Source organism: Mauremys reevesii, linkage group 9, assembly GCF_016161935.1.
Source record: "Mauremys reevesii isolate NIE-2019 linkage group 9, ASM1616193v1, whole genome shotgun sequence".
Lineage (NCBI taxonomy): Eukaryota > Metazoa > Chordata > Testudines > Geoemydidae > Mauremys > Mauremys reevesii.
Genome location: NC_052631.1, coordinates 9,177,079 through 9,203,696, shown reverse-complemented (window position 1 = coordinate 9,203,696; position 26,618 = coordinate 9,177,079). Strand labels below are relative to the sequence as shown.

Here is a 26,618-nt window from a genome sequence, read left to right as displayed (position 1 = left end):
ATATACTGATCTCATAATATCTGTAGCCCATGGTATAAAGTTATATTTATTGTTTGCACTGAAAATCTCTGTAATTGTGTAACTCACCAAACAGGAAAGAAACATTAGTGTAAAGGGCTGGTCCTGCACACAAAAACACCCACTGAAATCATGAGCCATTGCAAAACATCGAAGGACAAAGACTTTGTTGATTGCTCTTCCCCACGCCCATGAAGAAGGGCCATGAACATAAACTCATCCCATAAGCTTGAACTCTAGGGTAACAGAATATAAATGCCTGAGAAGAAGGAACTATATTGCTCTGCTGCATGGAATTTGGAGAGGGCAATACTTCTAAACATAATCAAGGGATCCTCAAGCTGCTTAGAATGGGTTAGCCCTGAAGGACATAGAGAACTTGCATATATAACAACTATTACCACTTTTTGGAACCAAAGACTGTAAAGTCATTTATGTATGTTTACCTGCTTTAACCTTGTACATAACACTAGTTTTTTTCCCCTGAGTATTACAGGATTGGCTACAAGCATTTTTAGTTTGAGATCTAGGGTACAATTGACCTAGGGTAACTGGTCCTTTGGGACTGGCCGTAATCTGAATATTGTTGTGATTTTTGGTATAAGGAGCCAGCTATCGTGGTGGCAAGATAGACCAGAATACCCCAGGGGACTGTCTGTGACTCCATGTTAAGGCTGTTGTAATGCTTGACTAGCTCACGCTTGATACTTGATTGGTGAAATCTAAGTATATAACACATAGCCGGTTTGGAGTTTGTGGCCTGTTTATTAAGAGTTTGCCTTGAGATTGGCACTCATGGTCATGAGCCACTCAAGACAGTTTGACCTGTGGATTTGGAAATGAAATCACTAGTGTTCTACATATTTAGTACATAGGGTTTTCTTTTCTTTTTTTTTTAATTTGGCAGCTTAGTTGCCAATATAAATTTTGTAGATTAAGGTTTTCAAGAATTACAAAGTACTTAATTTTAAAATGGAAAAAACCAAGAATTTTCCAGTGGGAAAACATTGGCTCCTAAGGAATCTTTAGTGCCCCCTGATACCAGCGCTTGCATCACTCGGGGCTGGATCCTGCAAGTCTTTATGGCTGATTAATTTTATACACAAGTAGTATCATTGACTTCACTGGGACTGCTAATGTGCGTAAAGGTTTGCAGGATTGTGTATCTGAACTCTAACTTTTTATATTTAATTTCTGAAAGCGCCCTTTTATCATTATACATTTTTGTTAATATCGGGACAGTGAAGTCCTTTGTTGCTAAGTAAACAACTGAAAACATGTTCCCCATGGATAGGGAAGCCTAGTCAAGTGGATAAAGCATATGACTGAGGTTCAGAGTATCTGGGATCTTATTCCTTATCTTATCTTATCTTATCTTATCCCTTCAGGATAGTTACTCATATTGAAGTCAAGGTAGGTGGGACCTTTGTTCTATTTCTTGCTCCTACACAGATTTACTATGCAAAGTTGAGCAAGTCTTCAAATCAAAATGTTCAAAAGTGGCCTCTGATTTTGTGTCTCAGGCTATATGTACACTACTGTGGTAAGTCGAACTAAGTTACGCAACTCCAGCTACATGAATAACGGAGCTGGAGTCGACATAGCTTAGGTCAACTTACTGCGGTGTCTACACCGCACTGGGTCGATGGGTGACACCCTCCCTTTGACTTACCTTATTCTTCTTGTTCAAGGTGGAGTACCGGGGTTGACTGGAAAGCAATCTGCGGTCAATTTGGCGGGTCCTAGACCCACTAAATCGACCCTCAGTGCATTGATTGCTGGAGCGTTGATCCGGCGATTATGTAGACATAGCCTCAGTTTTTGGGGGCCCATCTCCAGACACCTGAGGCTTGATTATCAGAAGTGCTGAAGACTCACTGTTTTCTGCAAGTCAGGCCTTCAGGGTCTAAGTTGAGAACCCCAAAAACGTATGACCTGAAATCTCAGGCTCTGCTTTTGAAAATTCTGCTCCAGATCTTGTTTTGCTTCAGTTTTCCTCTTCAGTAAAATGTGTGCCACACAGGTGTATTGTGAAGCTTAATTCATTAAGATTGCAGATTGCTTTTGAACAACTCAGAACAGACACTCCAGAAATACAAAGTTTTATTTTTCTCAAGGGTAGAATTATTATGATGGATCAAGTGTTTGCCTAATGTAAAAGGTAGAGTGTTCAGAGCCTGTTATGGTAATTAATAACTTTATTCTGCTAAATTACTTTCTTCCACTAACTTTTACTCCTTTTTTAAGCAATATATATAAGTGAGGTTGGAATCAATTCGTTTGTCAAGTGCTTTCAAGTTATTTTTGATGTACTGCACCACTAGAGTAACCTAATAGGAAGTGAAGAATATCTTCATCTAACTGAAACTGCATGTTGAAATGTAGGTTTTCAGAATGTTGCTACTCTTGAATTGGCTAAGAATACAGCTAATGCCCTCATTCTTCAGAAAAACACCATGATCTTTAATAAGTAGTGGTCAGGACCTTGTTTTTAATTCTTATCTGAAAGACACCAGCAGAAGAATGCTGATCAGATCAGTTAAGCTTTTGGCTAAAAGCTTTGCAATAAGATTGCTATCTGGGCAATGTTCCACAGCTGTGAAATCACTGTGGTAGTGCAGAAGTGGATTGATTTAACATTAATTTAGTTTGTAATGCTGTTTGAAATTCAACTTTGCTGTATTTGAATCTTTTCAATAATACCTAGCATTCAATATAGAATTTTACAAAGTTTGAGGTGCTTCTGATAAAAAATAAGGATAAGTATTTTTCTAATTATAAATTTATATACTTAAAACTGCAGGGGAGATGAGAGATCTCACTACTCAAACCATCCATCAGCCACACTAAATGTCCAAAATAAGTTGTATTCTGCCTAAATCTCTAATTAAACGCTGAAACCTACACATAAGATCTGTAGCAAATACCCTCATCATGCAGTGCTGCACATTATTGTGTTGGACTAAAGTGGTAGGCAGGACTACATTACTCCTGCCTCACCATGACTGGACTAGATGATCTCTCAAGATCCCTTTCATCCCTACATTTCTATTATAGTAATTTGGAACTTCAGGGTAGTAGCAGGGATAGAACTCAGATCTTCCTTCACAAAGAACCTGTTCCTATTTTAATTAATGGCAAAGCTCTCCTTGACTTTAATGGGAGCTGGGAGCCCAAGCTTTTACTACTTAAAATAATCCTCTTTTAACTGTTTGCAGAATAGAGCCCCTCATCCTACAAATACTTATGTGCAAATGGTTAAACATGTACATGTATGGAGGCTTAGGGCAGAATACTTTATTTAATTTTCACAATTAGAAGTACTATTTTTAATAGAGCAAAACAGAGATTTCATGGAAAACATTTCATTTTATGAAAATGCTTTAATATCTACTTTTAATCAAACAGTAATTTTTTTTAAACAGGCTTCTATAAATGTTTCAGTACAGATTAAGATGAGGAACCAGTCAAACGCTCCACTGCATTACACTGGTTTATACTATGTAGTACAACAAAAAGGAGGTGCAGGCCTAAAGACTTTCAATTTGTTTTTAAACATTGCAATTTTAGTTTGAATAATTCCTAGAATTGTGCAAAACACACAAAATTTAATTTAAAAAAACAACCAAATACACACGCTGGCATTTCTACTCCAGCAAAGCCTAATGTCCTTATTTTGCAGCAGCGCATTATATAGATGTAACTTTCTCTTTTCTCCCTTTAACTTCTTGTCCCCTGCTTCTTTCTCTCCTCCCCCCAGCTTGCTCTCCATAGGTTGCTATACTTTGCCTAACTGCTTCCTCTGCTTTTCTCCAGTTTCTTCCCAGCTTTATTACTTATGTTACTGTAGTGTTTAAGACCCCTAGTAATGGACATGGACCCCCATTGTGTAGGCCCTGTACAAACATATAACAAAAAGACAGTCCCTGCCTCAGACTATACAATTATGTTTGAGAGCAGGCACCAGCTGGATACATACAGATGGGGGAATGCCTGGAAACACTACAATAAATTTGTTAGTCTTTAAGGTGCCACAAGTCCTCCTGTTCTTTTTGCGGATACAGACTAACACGGCTGCTACTCTGAAACCTGGAAACACTGAGCCAGTTTTGGTCTGCAGGCTAAGCAGTGGTCTCAGCCCAGCAGCAGCTTGGTTCTTGTTGAGGGATTTGTAGGCATCGCAGCCAAGGAGGGTTTTAAAGCAACAGGAGTTGATTTTTCAAGACGTTTAAAGGGGGCGCCTCCAAAGTGGGAGGGGCAGCCTGGGAGGAAGCACAAAGGTTTGAAACTTTTCCTCAGCTCCCCCTGGTCCCCCCTTCTCCTGGACTAACTTTCCCTTCCCCTCCGGCCCGCCCCTTTCTGCAGGCCCCGCCCCCCACTCGGTGTTGCTGCTCCCTCGTCATTTCCTGGGGGCGGGGCGGAGCGCGGGGAGAACCTGCCTCGGTGACAACAGCGGCTGTTTGATGGCGGTTGTCGGGCGGCCGCGGCCCCGCCGGCTCGGGGTGCTGGGCGGGCTGCGCTGCCCCTAAGGAGGCGCCGCGTCTCTGCGCCATGGGGAGGCCGAGCGGCAGCGGGCGGCTACACTGAGGCGGCGGCATCGAGCGGCACTTTCGAGGGGAAACCCCACTCCGGGACCCGCAAGGCCGGGGGGATGTTACGGTGGATCCGCCAGCAGCTGGTAGGTTCCGGGCCGGCGATGGGGCAGCCTGAGCGAGAGGGGCCGGGGAGCGCTAGGCCTCGCCCAGGGGAGCGGCGCGAGGGCGCCCCTCCCACTGGTAAGCGGCGGGGGGAGCGACCCTCCCACTGGTAAGCGGCGGGGGGCGCCTTTTGCCCTCACCTCAGAGCCGCCCCTGCGGGCGGAACTTCCCCGCGTCGCCCCTCCACCAGCCCCCCCCCCCGCTTGCCCCGTGCCCGGGGGCGGCTCACCAGCAGGGTCCCGAAATCCCGGGTTCCCTCTGAAACACGCCCAGACCGAGCCCTTCCGTCCCGAGCGGGGCCGCGCCGTCTCCGGCGAACGAGGGAGGCTTGGGCCAGGTCTGAAGGAGTCCGGGACTCCGGCTCCTCAACCTGTCTCACCCCGAAGGAAGCGAGAGGCGGCCTCCCCCTTCCCCTCCCCCATGGCAGGCGTGGTGCAGTTTGACGGCGGTAAGGAAACGAGCGAGTCTTTCCTCCTGACTGCGGGATGTGTATAAAACAGCGCTCAGAGGAGTCAGACGTGGCAGGGCGGCTGAAATCCGAGTGGTTTTTTGTTTGGTCTGGAGTAAAATATGTTCCTGTAGCTGTTATCTTGGGGGGGGTTGCTCACACTCTTGAGAGAAGAATGACACTGTCTTTTTCAGTGGGTGGACAAATTCTGGGACTCCTCCTTCCTAGCACAAAACCTTTGGAGTCTTCTCTTGCCTGCCCCAATTCTAAATACGTGAGCTCTTAGAAGCCGAGGTAACTGAATGAATAAGATTTTAAACCTAATTGGTAACATAACAAAATCTTCTATCTGAAGTCGGACACTTGATTAAAAACTGCCTTATGACAGACTAGTAGTGAAGGGAGACTCCTTCAAATGAGCAAGAGTTGATATGCCTGTTGCACAGTACCCTGATAGGGACACAAGGCACCTGTACAGTAACACCTATATTATCCCAGCTACTACAAAAATAAACGTACAGTGATGTTTGCTGTTTCTCTTTAAATCATTTGTCAATAAAATAAAAGTCAGTAGCCCTTGAATGCCTTCCAATTTATAATGAAAAAGTGAAATACGCACTCCCAATGAAATAAACGCTTTTAGACTGTCCCATGGATAGATGCTTCCATTATTTTTAAACATTTATTTATTCATTGCACTTATCTTATGGCTGGCATGATTTATACAAAATGTTAGTGTGGCTAGAGCTCTCTCTCATCATTTATTCTAGTTTGTTTAATTGCAAACTGTCACTTTTTTATAAAGTAAAGAAGAACAAAGCCAAGACTGTCGTGTTTGTGGACATGATTTGCCTTTTTTGAACCAGTTTATAGTCATGAAGAGAGCTATAGTTTAGATTATTTCTGATGTAATTTATTTGAAGCATAGAGCTGCCAGTGGCAATATGATTGCCAGTTTGGACTGTTTTTATTGCTTTGGTGTGATGCTGAAGTTTTATGTCCCTGGAAATTAATTGTTTTATCTCAGATCTGTCTATACACTTTTGTTTTATTGCATCCACACTCAAAAGGTTTGCTAGGCTGTTTGAAGGCTTTGATATAGTGCATCCATCTTTCATGTTTACCATGAAGATGGAATTACTGTAGAGCCTGTCTGTAAATAGTTTGGGTTTTTTTTAAATATCTAGTCTCTTTCCCACAAGGTGTACCTTGAAATAGTATAATCAGTTCTGGATATTAATATATAAGATATGGTTTTCTTCTCCAATTGCACTGTAATATGAACAGTTCTTCAAAGATCTTTTTAGTCTTGGAGTAGAAAGGTAATTATGTGTCATAGTCTGCATACTCAAGATGATCCAGTAGATTTAAGGTAACTGCTTAAAGTGTGGCTAAAAAGTGACTTTATATGCAAAAATCCTATTACATAGACCTATCCTACATTTTGAATTACTTTACCTGCTGTTTATTTTTAAAGTTAAACATTGGGTTGTCTGAGCCCACAGCTCAGCCACTGCAGATATTGAACTTCTCATTGCAAGCTGACAATGGCAATTTTCTTAAGAAGGTCCTTAATTTAATATTTTAAATACTGTAACTTAAAAAAAAAATCAGGTGAATTAAAGGTATTTTTTCAGATAATCTGAAGATGAAGCTGTGATCTCTCATTTCTTTATAAAAATAACAGATGGCACATAAGTTTCATTTTATTTGTAGTTTTTAATGTTAATAAAGGTTCAGCAAACAGTTATATTAGAAGAGAAAGTAGTAGTGCAGAGTAGCTGGGGTGAAATAGTGAGAAGATACTAGGGAAACTGGTGAGCTGCAGGAGAAAAAAGTTAGATACCAGAAATAGGTTTGATTGTGCCATGGACGGCACAGATGTTCAAGGAGAACTGGGGCTATTGTGGGGATGTCGAAGCAGAATCTAGTGGGTAGAAGGAAATATGCTTTGTTTTGGATATGTTTGGAGGTGTGTGCTGGACGTGTTGGGTGTGGCAATGGGTCTTGAAACAAAGTATGCCTGTAGATGGGAAGTTTGGAAACTTGAGTGTATGAATGAGCCTGATTTCAGTGAGTGGGAGTAGTGAAATAAATATATAAGAATATGGAAAATGGCAGGGAAGCAGTGTGGGAATGGGTGTCAATGGGCAGGTCAGATATGCTGCTGAGGCTGCATCTATCTATATTTTATGTGAATACAAAACTAACGTTTCACATACCCTTTTTTAAAAATTGTTTTACTGAAAGTCCAGTACTGCATATTGTTTGTTACTGGTGATATATGCAGAAGTAGGATCACCATAGTATCTGAACACCTATGTGCACAAGGAAAACAGCAAGAAGACTGGTTTTCTCTGAGATGTAGGAGGGATCGTAGGGGAAACGAGTTACTGATAGAACCTGATTCTCAGTTGAGGAATTAGATTGGTGACCTTTCCTTGTTTTTGTCTGTGAAGGTCTATGCAAACCTCTGGTTTTGTACAGCTAAGTGATTGGCCTAGATCTCTCTTGTGTTGGGAGGGCTCTGGAGCCCTCATAACTGGGAAGGCCATAAATAGAAACTAGCAGTAGCTTCTCAGGAGGACTGGATTTGAAGAAACTGAAAATGTAGAGTGTGTTTAAAAAATGAAGCATATAAAAGAAGCAGGAGAAGCAACAACTGTGTTCATTTTTTAAAGTACAATGTATAATGAACTTATTAGCGTTCACCACCATGAAGAGAGTAATTGTTCTACTCTGTCCCTCTGTTCTTTCAAGGAGATATATAGTCTTTCATTATGCTGTTTGAACATGTAGGTTACCATTCTAATGCACATGAGCAACAAGCATGAGGGGGTATAAACAGATTAATTTGCAGAAAAGGAGAGAACAATCCAATTTGAAAATACTTTTGTTGTCTAGATGTAATCTAAAACTACTATGTTTTAAAATATAGTTTCCCTTCAAGCTAATGTTACTATATTGTTATATAGTATTTCTCACAAGCCTATAAACACTTTACAGAATTGCAAAACTGTACATATCTTCTTTAATATTTATACATTGTTTTGAATATTTGTTTTCCTATTAACTAGTCATATAATAAAGCTGTGTTCTTAGAGATAACATTATTGATGAACACAGAGCAAGATAATGTTAGTAAGACTAGAGGTCAGTGTTCAGTGTACACACATGAATCTGTAATACCAATCACTAAGTTCTGTTTTGTTGGGTACTGTGCTAAATTTCTGCATATTACATTAATAACTGTCTGTGTTGTTAGCCTAATTCAGGGGTAGGCAACTATGGCACGGGTGCCGAAGGCAGCACGTGAGCTGATTTTCAGTGGCACTCACAGTGCCTGGGTCCTGGCCACCGGTCCGGGGGGCTCTCCATTTTATTTAATTTTAAATGAAGCTTCTTAAACATTTTAAAAACGTTATTTACTTTACATACAACAATAGTTTAGTTATATATTATAGACTTATAGAAAGAGACCTTCTAAGAACGTTAAAATGTATTACTGGCACACGAAACCTTAAACGAAAGTGAATGAATGAAGACTCGGCACACCACTTCTGAAAGATTGCCGACTCCTGGCCTAATTAGTAAAACTTAAAAATGCAGCATCTTCTTTAGTTTTTATTTACATAATGCCAACATGCAACAAGTCATGCAGTAGGTTTCTAACCAGGTTATCTTACTAGCTGCCAGTTAACGTATGTATTGGGTGTGGTGGGAGAGGAGGTGGATGTGGGACCAGCGCAATCAATAGTTATAGGAATGGGGTATGGAGGGTGGAATGTGCTTTTGTATCTTGGAAGCAGCAGTCAAGCAGCAAAAATGCTGGTGCCCTCACCATATTTAATCTTTAGATTACACAAAGAGAGTAGGTGAGTGGATTTGTTGAGGATTGGTTAATTTCATAAATGCAACCAACTCTGCAGAAAAATGCAGCCAGGTTGGTAAAAAGCAGTTAATAGAACACTGCATTAACATAGAATTAACATCTGCACATCTACCAATGAGAGAGATGCCATCATGTGCCAGCAGTGCCCCTCTGCCATGTACATTGGACAAATCGGACAATCTCTGCGCGAAAGAATAAATGGACACAAATCAGACATCAAGAATTGTAATATTCAAAAATGAGTAGGAGAGCACGTCAATCTCCCTGGACACTCAATAACAGACTTAAAAGTGGCCATTCTTCAACAAAAAAAACTTCAAAAACAGACTTCAACGAGAAACTGCAGACCTGGAATTAATTTGAAAACTTGACACCATCAAATTAGGCCTGAATAAAGATTGGGAGTGGCTGGGTCACTACAAAAAATTTCTCTGTTGATATTCACCCCTTCTTGTCGACTGTTGGAAATGGGCCACATCCACCCTAATTGAATTGGCCTCGTTAGCAGAGACCCTCCCCCACTCAGTAAGGCAATGCCTATCTTTTCATGTGCTGTGTATTTTTGCCTGCCTACTGTATTTTCCACTCCATGCATCTGATGAAGTGGGTTATAACCCACGAAAGCTTATGCCCAAATAAATTTGTTAGTCTCTAAGGTGCCACAAGGACTCCTCGTAGATATAGAATGAAAGTGTCACTTTGCTTTTTAGCAGTAATGATGGCACTTTAAAACAATACATTTTTAAAGTTCTACATACTGCATTTGAAATGCTAGTGGTCTGGAGTGAAATGTGTGAAACTTGAAAGAGCAGTTTAGTTAGTGATTATTTATAATATATTAAACAAAGCATTGTAGTTCAAATCTTGCATATCTTGGAGTGTTTAGATGTGAGAAATCAGACAGGTAGCCTGTCGGAAAGTACTCTAATTTTGGTGTAACTAGCTAAAAGATTTTTTTTAAGAGTAGTTATTCACATAAAGTATTTCCCATTGGGTTATTCTGTAGATGCTATGAACCTGCCACTATTTCCTTTCTGGGAGTCTTTAGAGTTGCCTGTTCTTTGGGTCATATGTGATTGACCACTCTGTTGCATCTAAGTGAAGCATAAATATAAAAGTATGTTTGTCATCTAGGATACTTGTTTCTCTTTTACACAAAAGTGAATAGAAGATCTACCCAAGCATATAGGTGCAGTATGCGGAGTCAGATTCCTAATAAATTTATATTAATTATGTTCTAAGGCCAGGTCTACATTGTAAACGTACATTGGTATAACTGTGTTGTTCAGGGGCATGAAAAATCCACATCCCTGAGTGATAGTTATACCGACCTAACCCCCACTGTAGATAGCGCTAAGTCGATGGGAGGGTTTCTATCAATGTTGCTACTGCCTCTCATGGAGGTAGATTATACTGATGGGGAAAAGCTTTTCCATCTTCATAGTAGCATCTTCACTGAAGTGCTACAGTGTAGACCTGCCCTAAGATGCTCTTAATCATGATTTTGAACTAAAAACATTGTTGATAGAGGATGCCCTAGGACAGGAGTGGTCAAACTATGGCCCGCGGGCCACATCCGGCCCTCCAGTTGATTTAATCTGACCCTCGAGCTCCTACTAATTTAGTTAGGGTGGATGTGGTATTGGTATTGACACCTCCTCCTCTATTATTGGGAATGTACCACATCTACCCTAACTAAATTGGCCTTCAGCTTGGTTCTCCACTTGTAAGGTAACTTCCTTCTCTTCATGTGCCAATATATATTTATGCCTGTTTCTGTAATTTTCACTCTATGCATCTGAAGAAGTGGGTTTTTTACCTGCGAAAGCTTACACCCAATTAAATCAGTTAGTCTTTAAGGTGCCACTGGACTCCTCGTTGTTTTTGTGGATGCAGATAACACGGCTACCCCTCTGATACTTCATACCCAGATGTGGCCCTCAGCCCAAAAAATTTGCCCACCCCTGCCCTAGGACATAGCCAAGGATATAGCCATTATGTTGCCGATTTGGAGTTAACTGTCTAGTTTTGAAAAGAAAACCCTGTTTTAAAAAAACAAACAAAAACCTTCCAAAAAAGCAACCAGGAATATTATTTTCCATGATGTTTCTTCTTTGTGGTATACCTGAGATTAACTGGTGCATATCAGGCGTTTATAAGGCATGGGATGTCTTATTCAATAATCATTTTATGATGCTTGTCTCTATACAGCGAAGAACTACTGTAGTTCTCCTGATCCAGTCTGGATGAAGAAGCTGTGGTTTTGAATATAAAGTTGTAGAAATTTTAAGCTATTTATAGCCAGTGGGAGCTGTGGACCAGCACTTGGGGCGGAGGCAGCGTGTGGAGCCCCTGTGGGCACCCTTGCGCCTAGGAACTGGACATGCCAGCCGCTTCTGGGAGCCAGGGCAGGCAGGGAGCCTGCCTTAGCCCAGCTGTGCCGCCGACCAGACTTTTAGCGCTGACCAGAGTCACCAGGGTCCCTTTTTGACAACACGTTCTGGTCGAAAACTGGACGCCTGCCAAACGTACTAGGGAGACTTCAGTTCTTACCAGCAGTTTCTACCTGGACAAATTAATGCACAACACGTTAGTGTGTGGTAGAAATACCCCCAAAGAACACATTGCTGCTCTATGTAGAGACAAGCCCTTAGATCAGTTGTCTTCAACATTTTTTCATTTACGGACCCCGAACAAATTTCAAATGGAGGTGCGGACCCCTTTGGAAATCTTAGGGTCTGTGGAACAAAGATTGAACACCACTGCCTTAGATACACCATTTCACCATTTCTGCTGTTTTTCTAGTGTTTGTTGGATAAGCACCAATTTCATTTTTGTTTAAATCAGGGGTGTTTTATCAGTGTTTATTGGTTAAAACCAATAATCAGAAGCCCTGTTTATAACTGTGTGTGGCCTGATTTAGGCAGTGTTTGGTATAATGCTATTTGGGCAGTGTTTGTTCATGTTTGTTTTGTTAAGTCATTGCAATGTCAGCAGCTGAAAAGAATGGCAAACTTGTGATAATTTCATTAAACTGCCCTGCAAGAAGTCCTTTTGAAAAGCTCTGTTGAGTGAGAAAAGCTCTCTGGAGCTCTTTTCTAACTGCTGTTCTGTAGAGTTCTTGAGCTTCTCAAGCTATTATATTTTTGCAGTATTCAAACGAATAAAAAAAAAAATCTACCTAGGAGCAGTTCCAGGGAAGATGCTGAGAGCTACCTGGATTCCCAATTTTCACAAGCAATAATCCAAGAGTACCAAAAGGCTGCAGTTGGCAGAGTATCTATCTTTTTCCTGTGTCCAGCAAACCTGAATATTATCATGCACTGAAAATGCATTTGACTCTGTGCAAGACATGAATCAAGACAGTACCTGCCCTAGCGGACTTAATAAGAAAACGGACAAAATTTATGGAGCAGCTTGGAAAAGAGGAGACTAAGGTGGGATATGATAGAGGTATATAAAATCACGAGTGATGTGGAAAAAGTGAATAAGGAAAAGTTATTTACTTGTTCCCATAATATAAGAACTAGGGGCCACCAAATGAAATTAATGGGCAGCAGGTATAAAACAAATAAAAGGAAGTTCTTCACATAGTGCAGTCAACTTGTGGAACTCCTTGCCTGAGGAGGTTGTGAAGGCTATAACAGGGTTTAAAAGAGAACTGGATAAATTCATGGAGGTTAAGTCCATTAATGGCTATTAGCGAGGATGGGTAGGGAATGGTGTCCCTACCCATCCTCGCTAATGGGTAGGGACACCAGGTGATGGCTGGAAAGAGATCATTTGATCATCACTCCCTTTGGAACACCTAGTATTGGCCACTGTCGGTAGACAGGATACTGGACTGGATGGACCTTTGGTCTGACCCAGTACAGCCATTCTTATGTTCTTATGTACTGTTTAATTATCTCATTTACTTTTAATAGTCTTCTTCATCTAGCCTCTCAATTTAATGATCATTACTTGGTTCTAAATTTTAGTTGCTGCTCAGCAAAAGTTTTCTTAATATACCATGGGCTTTCATGTAGTACCATACATACAATGAGCAAAGCCTGACTTGCTGGTAGGAGATAGGTCCCTGTAAATATAGATTTTTTTTTCTTCAAGGTATTGGACTCTGTTTAGACTTCGTGAGTGGGGAATGAGTTATGAGGTAATTTGCATTTTTTTTCTACAACCTCAGCAAGTTGAATAGCATTTGGCTATATTGCCTATTTTGGCACTAAAGGCCTTGCGTGGTAGTTTCATTTTGTCACTAAGTAATTTCACTGCTTTTATTATTTATACATTATTCTTGTTTTTCTGTATTGTACTGTAAGTGCTCTATTTTGAACTAAAACATTATTACTAAGGATCCTTAATTTCTGAAGTCATCATCAAAATATCTGATTGCTCAGTGATTCTACATTTTTCTGGTCATTTTATCCACCAGTCAAGATTGTGGTCCAAATTCTCTGCCCTGAATCTGGCTTCTTTGCACTGCCTGAGCAATGCAAAAGTGGAGGAATCTTGCCACCCCTACTTAGCTGAGAATTCCCCTGGCTCAGCTCCACCAATTTATAGCGGGTGTATGATCCCTTACAGATTATAGCGTTGTAAATTAGAGCAGCTTCTGGGCTTCTCTATCTTGTATTGGGACACAGGAAGCATGAGAATCAGGGAGCTATAACCAATGCGAACAATCTCCCTCGTAGATCTCCACACAGGAGAGAATCTTGCCTTGTGTCTTTGAATGGGCACATTCTATCACCCAATTAATATGTTGTCTTTTAATCGTGTTACAAAAGTTGAACTTGCTGAGTATTTTCTCCTTCTAATTTCTCTTTTATAGTCTGTTTTACTGCTGACCAGGGCTTTTTTTCAGTGCAGTGTATTCCAGAAGCATGCAGCAATGGTCCTATGTTCAACCAGCTGTCTGCTCCACAGAGAAACATCAGTTGCCTGCCTCATATATGACTTATATCCCATTTTATAAAACTCTAAATTTTAAATTGACTTGCAGAGCAGTGTGATTTTTGAAGAGATTATTGTTAAAGACGTCTTTCAAAACTGCAGTTGGAAATTCTGGATAGGGTTTGGCATTTTAATTATATGCTTTGGGGGTTTTTTCACTTGTATCTTGTCTCATCTTTTGCTCTAGTCATGAGCCTCTTCTAAACATCAATTTCTAATTGTACACAACTTTTTTGGTTTTGATATTTGTGATTTAAATGATGGATACTTAAACCAGTGACTAGTAGACTGTAACCATTGTATAGATTTCACGTTTCTATGCGCAAGACTCCTGCATTAACCCAATCCTATCAACTAGGTGTCCACTCTAAGTTTATATTGTAATATTGTTGGCTAAAGTATTCACCAAAAATGTTACTTTGTTTAAAAATGAAGAATTTCTTTTTACATTCTGGCCGATGCACATTATACCAGTAAAAATAAGTTACAGTAAGTGATTGTTCCACTACGTAAATTCGCTTACAAGAGAAAAGATAGTTTCCAGTTTTGTAAAGCATGAATAATTTAAGGTAGTGCCAGTATATTATTTTAAATCAGATTTGCAACTAACTTCCACAAGTTGGAGAAGCTTGTTATTGTTGCGGCTGGCAACTGCAGTTTCCAGAAAGTTTTAATTTTAAAACTCAGTTTTAATAGATTATTTAAGAGTACATAGCCTGTAAAAAAGCACCCTCTTAATAACAGTCAAAATATTTGACCCACAAATCAGTTTTTAATGGGTTTCTGTTACTATTATAACGTATTTCTAATGATTAATCGTATAAGGGTAGTGCCAAAAGCCCTCAATCTGGATCAAGGTTCCAGTGTCCTAGGTGAGTACAGTCGTGTAGAAACACATAGGCAGCATCAGACATGTTAGACACTCTATAATCAAGTTAGAGGACAATGTGTTTGTCACAAGGATCTTAGTCTAACAGATTACTTGTAGATGAAAGATGCAATATAATAAAAACCAAGTTAATTTGTTAAGCTTATCAATTTTTTTCTTTTGTTCTTGAGGACCTCTTTGGTGATACATTCTATTTTTCTTTTTTGAAAGGAGTCCTAGGGATTATAGGCTTCATGGAAGAATGATTTTTAAGGTGGGACTTGAAAGAGAAGGTGGAGACACAATGCACTGGCCTATTTAGCCTGGATGACAGGCTTTAAATAGAAGCTAAATTCTTGAAGTCCCTACACCTAATCATGTGAGGGTAGAACAAAAAAATCCATTATGCACTTTGAAAGTAAAAATGAAGACTGCAAAAAGGCAACATAGAAAGCAGAAAAACAATTAAAGGGTCACTGTTAAGGTGGGCAGTCCTAAAGTATAATCTGCCTTTAAAATAACATGCTATCTTTTGTACTACTGTACCTGGACTATTATATTAGTTCTCAGAATGAAAGGTGTGATGTATGAAAAATGCCCTGTACCCAACTAGGCGAGTATATGGTGACAAACTAGGACACTGGAGTTTACTATTTATAATAATCACTGGAAGGTAAAAAGAACTATACATATAGTATACTGTAGCATATACAAACCAATACCTACTATACTTGGTCAGTCTGTTTTTTCTTGTGCACAGGTAGGGTATTTATCCTGCAGTTAGAAAGCCTAGAAAGTATTTTTTGGATGAAGATAAAAGTATATTTACAGTCCAGGTCTAGCAATGAACCCTTTTCCTTTTTATATGGATTGACACAATGAATCCTAATTGACACTTAGAACAAATATGTTAAGACAAAACTTTGTTTTACTAGGCTGTTATATATTCCTTAGGCATCTTGAAACACAAGGCCAAAAGAATATCTTTCAAAAATGTGAAAATATGACCCAAAATATGTATTATCTTAATTCAATGTTACTGTAGTCTGGATTACAATATAATTTTTTTTCTTTGAAATGTATAGGCAGGTGTTCTTTGTATTTTCCCTATCATTTAGTCGAATTTGCTTGCAACTTAAATTCTTGTTTCATTTTCTGATGGAGGTGGGAGGAAGATGCTGAATATGAAATAATTCCTTCTTTATTTTAATTAAATTGAAAGAATCCTGACTTGTCTGGTTACTCTTAACTCTGCTGTTGTGTCCTGTATAGTTTTGACCCCATTTAACTAATTCTCTAGGAACCTGGCATTGATATCAATGCCTTAAAAAGGCACACACAATTCTTTAGTTGCTTGCATGAAGATTTGAGAGCCAGCAGATAAGAGCAGTCACAGAGTTGATCTGACAAAGCAGTTCTGGAAATACAAGGTCATTTCTTCTGGCAAAGTACAGGTGACACATTTGCAACCAGGTTACTTTTTTTTATGTAAATTCTTCTTTTCTCACCTCTCTTCCATTGAAAGGATTTTAGGAAAAACTGAAACTGTAGTGAGAATGAATAATAGGAATAGCAGCAACACTATCTTTTTTTTTTTTAAAAAGTCTAAACTTATTTGGCCTCCAAACTTGAACAGGATTTTTTTGTTTAGGATCAGCTAGGGGGAATTTTCCTGTAAATGAAGTAAGAAAACAAGTGGTTTAGGGACGTTGAGAGAGGGTATTCCTTGAGCATGTTACATATGTCTCTTCTGAAATGTTTGTTTTTATGTCGAAAATTGGAAAAGAAGTTTGTTCCTATACTACCAGGAAGCTTAAAATATTTAAATTATAGTTCTTATTAGGTAGAGTCTAACCCTCAGGGAACAGCGCTCCTTCTGATATTAGTGCATCATATATTGAAGACTAAAATTAGTATTGCCTTTTGTCTATGCAATATCTGAACTTCAGTGTAATAATAGACAGTTGCTGAGTAACTTTCATAGCACAGAGCTGGAATTTAATTTTGGGTTTTTTCTTATTGTCTGAGGCGTAGTCCTCCCTCTTTTTGTGTATGTATAACTTTATTCTGAGTTTAAGCTTTCTACCTAGAAGTGTTAATTTCTCAGGATATTTAAATATCAATTTGGGAAAAAAAGGGTAGACACAAAATGCCAAGGAAAGTTAAGGTTTAGCAAGCTTTAGGGAGGAAATTGTTCATGGATATGTCTGAAAGTAGCACATTGTACTGATATAAAAATAATAAAATCATGGTTGAAATGCTGAATTAAAAACTGAGACAAAAGTGGCATGTTGATAAAAGAACAGAATAGGCTCTGAGCTGTAATGTTAGGTGACAGTGCATCCTTTATCAAAGTAAATTAAAAGGAAGAACTAGGCAGTTTGACTACTAACTAAATTATTTTCCTTTGAAATTTGTTGAGCAACAACCATAAGTGCAATTGCCACTATAATTTTGGCCTAAATTTTAAAGCTCTTCATTTCTTATGAATGTGTCTAGGAATTTTAATCAGGGTAAAATCTTCAGCTCTCTCTTTCTGTGAAGGAGGGAAAATCTCAATAGATTTTGAGGGATTGGGGGAGAGGAGGAAATACTTTACTTACCGTATTTCCAAACTAAACATATTGGCCTAAATTATCTACTAAATTAAAACCAACTGTTGGAAATGGGAATTATAAAATGTTTTTGGTGAGCCATTTGATCCTATTCATAGGTGTCTGTATGAAAGACCTATAGGGACATATAGTAATAAGCTTGTTGAGTAACATTGGGCTGTATGTTTAGAGGTTTTGTCTGGGATGTCATTCAGAAGTAAATGGAGCAGAATTGTTTCTTAGTTGGTGTAGTCAACATTACAAGTAAATACATAAATGAAATGAATGGAAGTGCATCCCCCTTTGTGGTTGTGCATGTGTCATGGTATAGACTCAACAAGATAAATGAATTTTTGCATTATAAAATTGATCTCTGCAAGTGCTTGAAATTTAATTCTGATTTTAAATGAGAAGAAAGCTCATGGTATGGCACAAATTTGGAGTGTCCTTTATGTCCCTGTAGAAATTTTCCTCCAACTTTCAACACACAGATGATGATAGCTGCCTGATAGTTGTGGCAGGAGTACACAATTGGATTTTTCAAGACAATATAATTTCCACATGTATGAAAGATAGGTGTTGAAAGAAATGGATTTTTTATTACTGAGAGGAAAACAAGGCATATTCTTTTATTCTTTCATATGTTTAGAAACCATGCAAATCTTTCACCATATATAACATGAGCACAAGGAAATATTGGAGTAATAATACTTAACACTTGCATTCAAAGTGCTTCATGTATATTGGGCAATATTAAAAAGTGGCTATTCAAATATTAAATTTGGTGTGCCTAACTTGAGTTATGTTAAATGTGTTTGATTTTCAAGAGGTGCTGAGCAGCTGCCTTCTGACAATAAGGTACCTTTCAGGTGCTCCAAGGTGAGCATCCAGAAATTGCTAGTCACTTTTGAAGATCTTGGCCATTATCTAGTTATCACACTCTTCTGGGAGGGAAGTTATCATGTTGTAGATGGGGAAACTGAGGTTAAATTATTTGCTTGAGGGCACAAAGGCAACTGAAGATAGCACTGGGATTAATAATAACTAGTTCTTCAAAACATCTTGAATCACATGCTTAAACCACTAGACCACATTTGCCTATCGGAGTAAGGTAATGATCGATCTGTCGGGGATTGATGTATCGCGTCTCATCTAGACGTGATTGATCCCCGAACGCGCTCCCCATCGACTCCACCAGGGCGAGAGGCGGAAGCGGAGTTGACGGGGGAGCGGCAGCTGTCGATCCTGTGCTGCGAGGACGCGAAGTAAGTCAATCTAAGTTGATCTAAGATACGTTGACTTCAGCTATGCTATTCTCATAGCTGAAGTTGCATATCTTAGATCCCCCCCCATTGTAGACCAAGCGTAAGACTGAATATTGCATTCTGGAACCTGTAAATTCTCTTCCGTTTCACCCCATTGTTAGAGATGAGGACTTCTCAGTTGTAAGCCCTACGTGCTAGTCTGCCATCTCTGATGGTTACCAGTTCATTTAGCATATCTTGGACTCTTGTTAAAAGCCCTGTTGAAAGACAAGCTCCACACTCCTCTTTGGTGTGCTCCTACTAGACATTATTTTGTTGCCAGAGCCATATTTTCTTCCCATAGGGTCAGGGAGTCTAATCCTTATTCTAGCAACTGTAAAATAGGACAAGATCATATGGTGGAGGACATTGAATGAAGTTGGAACTGTGGTGGCATCCATAAAATAAGATTTTTTTTTAAACATTGTTTAAATTTTTAATTTTAGAATTACTTTTGCATGAACAGTCATTGACAGTTCCACAGTTTTTGTGTTGTCCAAAGCTTTATTGGAAAATTTGATAGGAACTTGCATAAAGCTACGTAGTTCCACATAAATGCCAAAATCCCTTCCCCAGAATACTAAAGAATTAGAGCAAATATTCTGCTTTGTGATAAGACTTGAATAGATCTATTTACTGATTAAAATTTGATATTCTATATTAAATGAATGACCTTTGTAAACACTGTCATTTAATAGTCTTTATTATCTTATTTGCTATAAATTCTCATTTGACTTTAATATTAAATAAAATGTAGTTTAGACGAATTCTCGAATCTGTATTTTAGTTATGCATCCTAAATTCAAGCAGTCAATGAGAAATGTAGTTTGGATAATTGATTGTGTTTGTGTTATACTGTACCTATTTAATATTCTCCTAGAGAACCTGAATTTTTGGGTGGGGGGGGGGTAGAGAAAGCTATCAGATTTCGGTCGGAACAAAATTTGTAAGAGAACTAAATTGTATGTGTATGCTGCCATATTGATTAGAGTAAAAACTTTTTTTACTATTGCTGCAGAGGAGTTTAAATGACTTAATGCTCTAATAGAGTTTTAGGAATACAGTTTTGTTTTTAAATTATGACTTTTTGTGCTTACTTTACAATCAGTCCTGGTTACCAAGAGGTCTGTGTAAACAGAAGCAGTCTCCTTCTTGCTGGGATTGCACTTTTTTAGTGATGTCAGAAATCCATTATGTTTGACATCAAAATTGTTTCCATGGCAAAGCTGCCACAGTAAAGTGCAGCATCGTTGAATGACCCTGAAGAGAGAAGGGTGGGGGGAGGGTTAGCTCAGTGGTTTGAGCACTGCTAAACCCAGGGTTGTGAGCTCAATCCTTGAGGGGGCCACTTAGGGATCTGGGGCAAAAAAAAAAATTGGTCCTGCTAGTGAAGGCAGGGGGCTGGACTCAATGACCTTTCAAGGTCCCTTCCAGTTCTAGGAGATTGGTATATCTCCAATTATTACCTTATTACCTGGATCCAGAAGAAGACTTACAGGAGTAATTTAGACAGGCAGTTAAGTTCTGCTTAAATTGGAATTCATCCAGGGCATTTTGGTTAACAGCCTTACACTTCTTTTTAAAAAAATAAATAAATAAGTATACAAAACATAATCATAGATAGCATGCTGTTTGGGAAACCGTACTGCTGAGTTATTGTTCTCTTTTTCAGAATAGAGTGCTACTTAATTTTCAGCCTCACTTTTTGGAACACCTGCGTTTCCCATCAAAATGTCATCTGATCTTATGAGAGACAATGTGAATTGGTTACAAAATGTGGTAAACCACAATGATTGAGAGGAGGAGGAAGAGGAAATTGCAGAAATAGTACATGATAGCTATGTTTTCTTCTTAACATTGCTGCAGTTGATCTTTAGAACAGGAAGGAATATAGCAGTAGTTCTTTAAAAGAACAGGAACAAAGTTGCATGGAAACACACAAGCCTGAGAGTACCTGGGGTTCTTCACTCTTTTTCTAAAACAACGAGGAATCCTTGTGGCACCTTAGAGAGTAACAAATTTATTTGGGCATAAGCTTCCGTGGGCTCTAACCCACTTCATCAGATGCATGGAGTGAAAAAATTCAGTAGGCAGGTATAAATATTCAGCATATGAAAAGATGGGAGTTGCCTTACCAAGTAGGGTGGGGGGGTCAGTGCTAACGAGGCCAATTCAATCAGGGTGGATGTGGCCCATTCCCAACAGTTGACAAGGTGTGAGTATCAACAGAGGGACCACCCTAATTGAATTGGCCTCCTTAGCACTGACCCCCCACTTGGTAAGGCAACTCTCATCTTTTCATGTGCTGTATATTTATACCTGCCTAATGAATTTTTCACTCCATGCATCTGATGAAGTGGGTTAGAGCCCATGAAAGCTTATGCCCAAATAAATTTGTTAGTCTCTAAGGTGCCACAAGGACTCCTCGTTGTTTTTGCCGATACAGACTAACACGACTACCCCTCTGAAACTTTTTCTAGTTGATGCTATGCTTAAAATTGCTGCACAAAAGGTTTTTCTTTTCTCTACAGTAGTCTTTGATATGACAAAATTTGTTTGACTTTAGTACACCAATATGCCTAGAAGAATTATTAGCTGGATGTGTGAGTACAAATTTGTGTAGACTGAGTATATGTTAGCAGGTCCTTTTCTGTTGCAGGAAAACTAGTCATCTAAATAAAATAGTTTTCAGAAGATGGATTTTCATACTCAGTTGTTTTTTTTATTATTATTTTAAAAAAATCTGAATAGGCTCAGCAATCTATTGGCAGATCAGTGGGTTGTTTCCCAGAGAGCAAGAGTTCAGATCCCATGCATCTTGGGTCAGAATCCCTCCCCTCCCTAGGGAAGTGACCTCTTGCAATGGTCTCAAGTTTATTCTCTTTTTGTTAATAAATGGTTGTGTTGAAGGGCTCCAGAAGGAGCTCTCTTTCCTCAATTACTCTTGCTGTTATGCATGTCTTCTGAGTGAAGGAAGAGTTTCCAGATAAGACTTTGCTCTCTTTTTTCACCCCATCCACTTAAACATGAAATTCTGAAATTGCCTTGTTTCTATTCCAAAACAAATTAGAGTCTCACACCTTTCGTGATTGGAGCTGGAATGACAGAGGGCTGGCTCAGGGTTTCCTAGCCAGTACCCTGTCTCACACTTCCCCCTTTGAACTGCCATGTTCATCCTTCATTGGCCTCTCTGCCTCCTTCCGGTGGGTGCGTCCCCTCCCACCTCCATCCCTGCCTTGCAATTTTGGTCAGGTTGTGTCCCCAAAATAACTTGGTCTCCTTTCAGATTGTAGGATTTGACCACCAAATTTGAGACCATACGTAACTTCATTGATACATAATGCTTGCTGTTTCCCTTCCCGTAGTTCCTTGTCAGAACAGGCAAAAATGGCAGAGCAGGCGAAAAGCAAGCTTAATCCCTGCAAGGAGGTAAATGGTTGTGGCATGCAGGGACAGACTGGGCCCCTACAATATTTCAGATGGCCATGAGCAGCCTTGTAGCAGACTCCTGGTACTTGTCCCCCCTCAGCTGTTGGAGCAGCTATCGCACTCCGGCATTGCTGTCCTGTCCCCCTCCACCCACTTTTTTGATAGTGGGTCTTCCTGACCTACTACCAAAACTAGAGCAGCAACAGATATTGATGTGGCTTTGCTGGCTCTAATTCCAGAGCAGCTGCCAGTGTAGGCTACAGCAGCACCAGAAGTAGGATCAAGCTCCTAGGTGGAGTATCTGCTCTTTTGAAGAGGCTTTGCAGAGGAGGCAGCACTGAGATTACTTTTCACTTCTAAGATTTGTCTAACCCTGCTGAGCAAGTCTACAAAACTCAGTGCTCCCACTGTTATCATTGGTGCACCTGAATTGGTGGTAACAGTGGGAAATTTTAGAAAATAAAGTCTCTGAATGTAAGCAAGGCTTTTAAGTTCTTTGAGGCAGGAAATCATTTTCTTATTTGGGAAAGAGGGAAAATAATGTTGTTTGGTCAGTTTCTTGATTTTCTACTGGTCAGATTATTTTTTCAAACTTGAATCATAGCATTATGTTAGTGTGACTCTCTTCTATTTATTTAAACTTTCTTATGATTCAATTATGATCAACATTAGTATGGCGTTTAAAAGTACAGCTATGACTATCTTTAATTTCCGCCTGTATTTTGGTTTCCATTTTTGCTTTTCTCCGCCTTACTCATACCCTCCCTCAGCCAAACTGCCATTTCTCTGTTTTCTTTTTTTCTGGTATTACTGTGAGACAGTAACTTTTATCCTCATTTTGCATAGCCTGCATGTGCTCTTCCTTCTGATTCTTAAGATTTTTGGTGATGTGTCCCCCATAAGGAATGAACACACTCCACGTAAATTTAGGTTTGTTTTCAGTTGATCATGTCAAAAAATTTTAAACACAAAAATTAATCACACATAAGTTTTTAAAAAAACACACAAATTAATCAAAAATGTGTTTAAATGACATTAAAAAGCCAGCCTCCTAACAGCGCAAAAAAAAAAAATCCTTTCTGGCCCAGATATGTTCATCTTTGTGTCCAATTCATAATCTGCTATTCTAAGACTCTTGTTACAATTTGGATCCCAATTTCAGTTTAAAGATTAGCAGAATTTTGTGTGCCATGTGTGGTCTGAAACTATAGTTTTGATGTAAACTGTTCTGCCTGTTGGTCAACTGATTTTTACTTTTGCCTTTCAGGGTTTTGACCCACCACATCAAAGTGATACGCGAACTATTTACATAGCAAATCGTTTCCCCCAGAATGGCCATTATGTTCCTCAGAAATTTGCAGACAACAGAATCATATCATCTAAGGTAAGGATCCATGTACTTTGTCAAAAATATTTGATGAAGAGTAAACATCACTTAGAATGTTATGGAGTATCTGTGCATCTGGTGGTGTGATGTGTTTTCATGTTATTTATAGCAGCAAATGACTTCAAAACCAAAGTTTAAATAGTGAGACCCCTTCTGCTCCCATCACCCTGCCCTGCAAAATACAAAAACCTAATTGCACACTGACCAACCCTCTTGGATAAAATTCCTCAGAAAAAAGGTGGGTCTTGAACCATGAGATCCACTGGCAATTCCCTGAATCACCTCCAGATATTTACATCTGTACTTAGAGAGGGCATCTCTCAAATTGCGAAGTCTCAAGCCTGTTATGTGAAAAGGAGCATGTTAGTGTAGAGAACATTGAGGTGCACACACAATATCCTTCCTGGTGCACAGTCTGGCCGTTGGTGGGGTGCATGGACATAATTGGTCAGGGTAAATATCTTAGTTGGCTGAAGGGTAAGAACAGAAGGCAGCAGCCACAGTAAATGTCTGCTGCAGTAAATCTTTCCCCCTTCCCAATAGCCAGCTCGCAACCAGCTGATTGGCTCAGTAGGAAGGAGAAAGTAGTCCCCGGGGGAACCACTCTGACACCCCTCCCACCTACCCACCCACCCATGCACGTGCACCAATAGGTAGAAAGGTGTCTTCAGCTGGCACTGCCACAGTGCACAGCTACCTCCATGCCTGGGTTTCTCCCAGCTCCTGGCTTGCCCATAAGAAGGGACAAACCTTGGCTCTGCCTCACCCCAAAGACACAGAAGGGTGTACAGCACTTTGGGGAGGGGGAGAGAGAAAGAGAGAGAGAGACAAGAGAATGAAAAGGTTTTGAGGGATTTGTTGGGAAGAGACTGGGAGGAGATTGGGATGTTTTTGATGGAAAATTTATGCAATGTCATGTTATATAACCACACTTCTCTTTTCTTTACAGTATACAGTGTGGAATTTTATTCCGAAAAATTTATTTGAGCAGTTCAGAAGAGTAGCCAATTTTTATTTTCTTATTATATTTTTGGTTCAGGTAAGTTGAATAAAACTCGTAATTTCATGAGAGAGACTCCATAGTCTGAATATAGAGCTGGAAACGAGGATTTACTGGGTTATATTCTCAGCTCTGCTACTCATTCTCTGCCTTGGGCAAATCACTTAAACTCTGTCTCAGTTTTTTCATCTTTAAGGCACAATAACTACTTCACAAGGGTGTTGAAGGCTTAACTACTTAAAGGGACTGCACTGAATTTAGGCTCACATTTGAAATATCATTTTGAGTATTTAGTTTTTATGAATTTTAAATCTCCTTAATTAAAACTGCATTTTTCAATCAAAGTTATTTCCAGTGTCTGTAACATAGTTGCAGCACTGCATTGATGTCTGAAAAGTGGTCAGTGAAACCGGACAAAGAAAAGAGATTGGGGGCATACACAAGAATATAGGTTAGAGGCCCCTTCTTCTGTTGGGATTCCCTGGGGGAGAGGGCAGGTATTCAGTTGATCAAAACTGCTACCTGCCTCAATTTTCAACCAGTTAGAATGCATGGTTTCTTAGTCCCCATGCATCATAAGAAAGAAACTTGTTTGTAGAATAAACATTTCTTTAATAAATTCCAAATGCTGGTCCATCTGTTTTATGGAAATCACTAGCATTTGAGACTAGAATGAGACTTCATGACAACAATTTCATCTGCTCAGCATTTTCTTCAAGGTTTTTTTCAATCACCAAATGTTGTACAATTCTAAAATGATGAATTTGGAGATTTTAGGTACATGAAACAAATGCCTGGAAATTTAACGTTAGGACGGACAGTTTGTCAAATTATACCTTTTCAGTAAATAAATGCATGAAGACATGAATTAATGTCACTGTCAAAGCAAAGAAAAGCATAAATTTAGCCTACTTTGTAACCTGATAGGGGATTCTCTAGATTCTTAGTGCTGCTACTTTTAATAAATGGGAACCTATGTATTTAATGAGATTGCTCAGCACACAACTCCGTAATCATATAGTGCTTTAAGTATTCAAAGCGCTTTACAATTACTAGATACAATTACATCACCTCTGTGAAATGTAGGTACATGGTACCCAATTTTACAGATGGGAACACTGAAGAGTTTAAAAGGCTTGACCACCACCACCAGGGGCGGCTCTAGAAATTAGGCTGCCCCAGGCAGCGCGGTGTGCTGCGCCGCCCTTCCTCGGTCCCGCGGCGGGTCCCCTCTTCCCACGGCTCTGGTTGAGCTCCCGCGGCAGGTCCACCGGAGCCCCGGGACGAGCGGACCTGCCGCAGGCATGACTGCGGGAGCTCCACCGGAGCCGCGGGAACAGCGAACCTCCCGCGGGCACGGCTGCGGACGGTTCGCGGGTCCGGCGGCTCCGCTTGAGCTGCCGCAGTCATGCCTGCGGGAGGTCCAGCCGAGCCGCGGGACGAGCCCCCCTCCGCAGTCATGCCTGCGGCAGGTCCGGTCGTCGGCGGCTCCGGTGGACCTCCCGCAGGCATGACTGCGGCAGGTCCACCGGCCCAGCCTGCCGCCCCCTAGATTTGGCCGCCCTAGGCAACAGCTTGGTTTGCTGGTGCCTAGAGCCGCCCCTGACCACCACACAACAAATCAGTAACAGAGCCGTGATTAGAACTTGGCACCTTCTGACTCCCCGTTCTGTGCTCATTGATCGAGGCCATTCTGCCTCCCTTTGCACCTGCTCTTTTGAATTCAGAAGTAAACTTCTGATATTTTGTTTCTATGTTAAAATGCCTATTTGAATATCAATGAGTCTTAAAGTTGTTCCATTTCCCTGTGAAGGGCTGGTATCCTATAGTAATGAATGCTTTGTCCAGTCTCTCTGCCTAATTCCAGGAATGCTGATTTCACCCTCCTCTTGGGAATCTATCCTATTATGTTACTAGATCTTAGCATGATGAAATTTTGTTCCTAATATCCAAAAATGCATAAGTAAATATAGGTAATGCTCAAATTTGTCATTACTATTAAAAAGCTTCTAAACCTGGTGGTGTGAC

The 26,618-nt window shown here is 39.9% G+C and overlaps 1 protein-coding gene across 6 annotated transcripts in view; it reads left to right on the top strand.

The window, feature by feature from the left end:
• The first annotated feature begins 4,420 nt into the window (after nt 1-4,420).
• Nucleotides 4,421-26,618, top strand: part of ATP11B (ATPase phospholipid transporting 11B (putative)) — a 92,872-nt gene continuing 70,674 nt past the window's right edge. For 2 of the 6 annotated variants that reach the window (XM_039488191.1, XM_039488192.1), the window contains exons 1-3: nt 4,421-4,696; nt 23,471-23,587; nt 24,540-24,629. In XM_039488191.1, coding sequence (XP_039344125.1) covers nt 4,670-4,696; nt 23,471-23,587; nt 24,540-24,629 — 234 coding nt within the window. In that variant the 5' untranslated portion in view covers nt 4,421-4,669. The remainder of the gene's footprint in view (nt 4,697-23,470; nt 23,588-24,539; nt 24,630-26,618) is intronic. The other 4 variants (XM_039488193.1, XM_039488189.1, XM_039488194.1 and 1 more) reach the window with 2 other exon arrangements.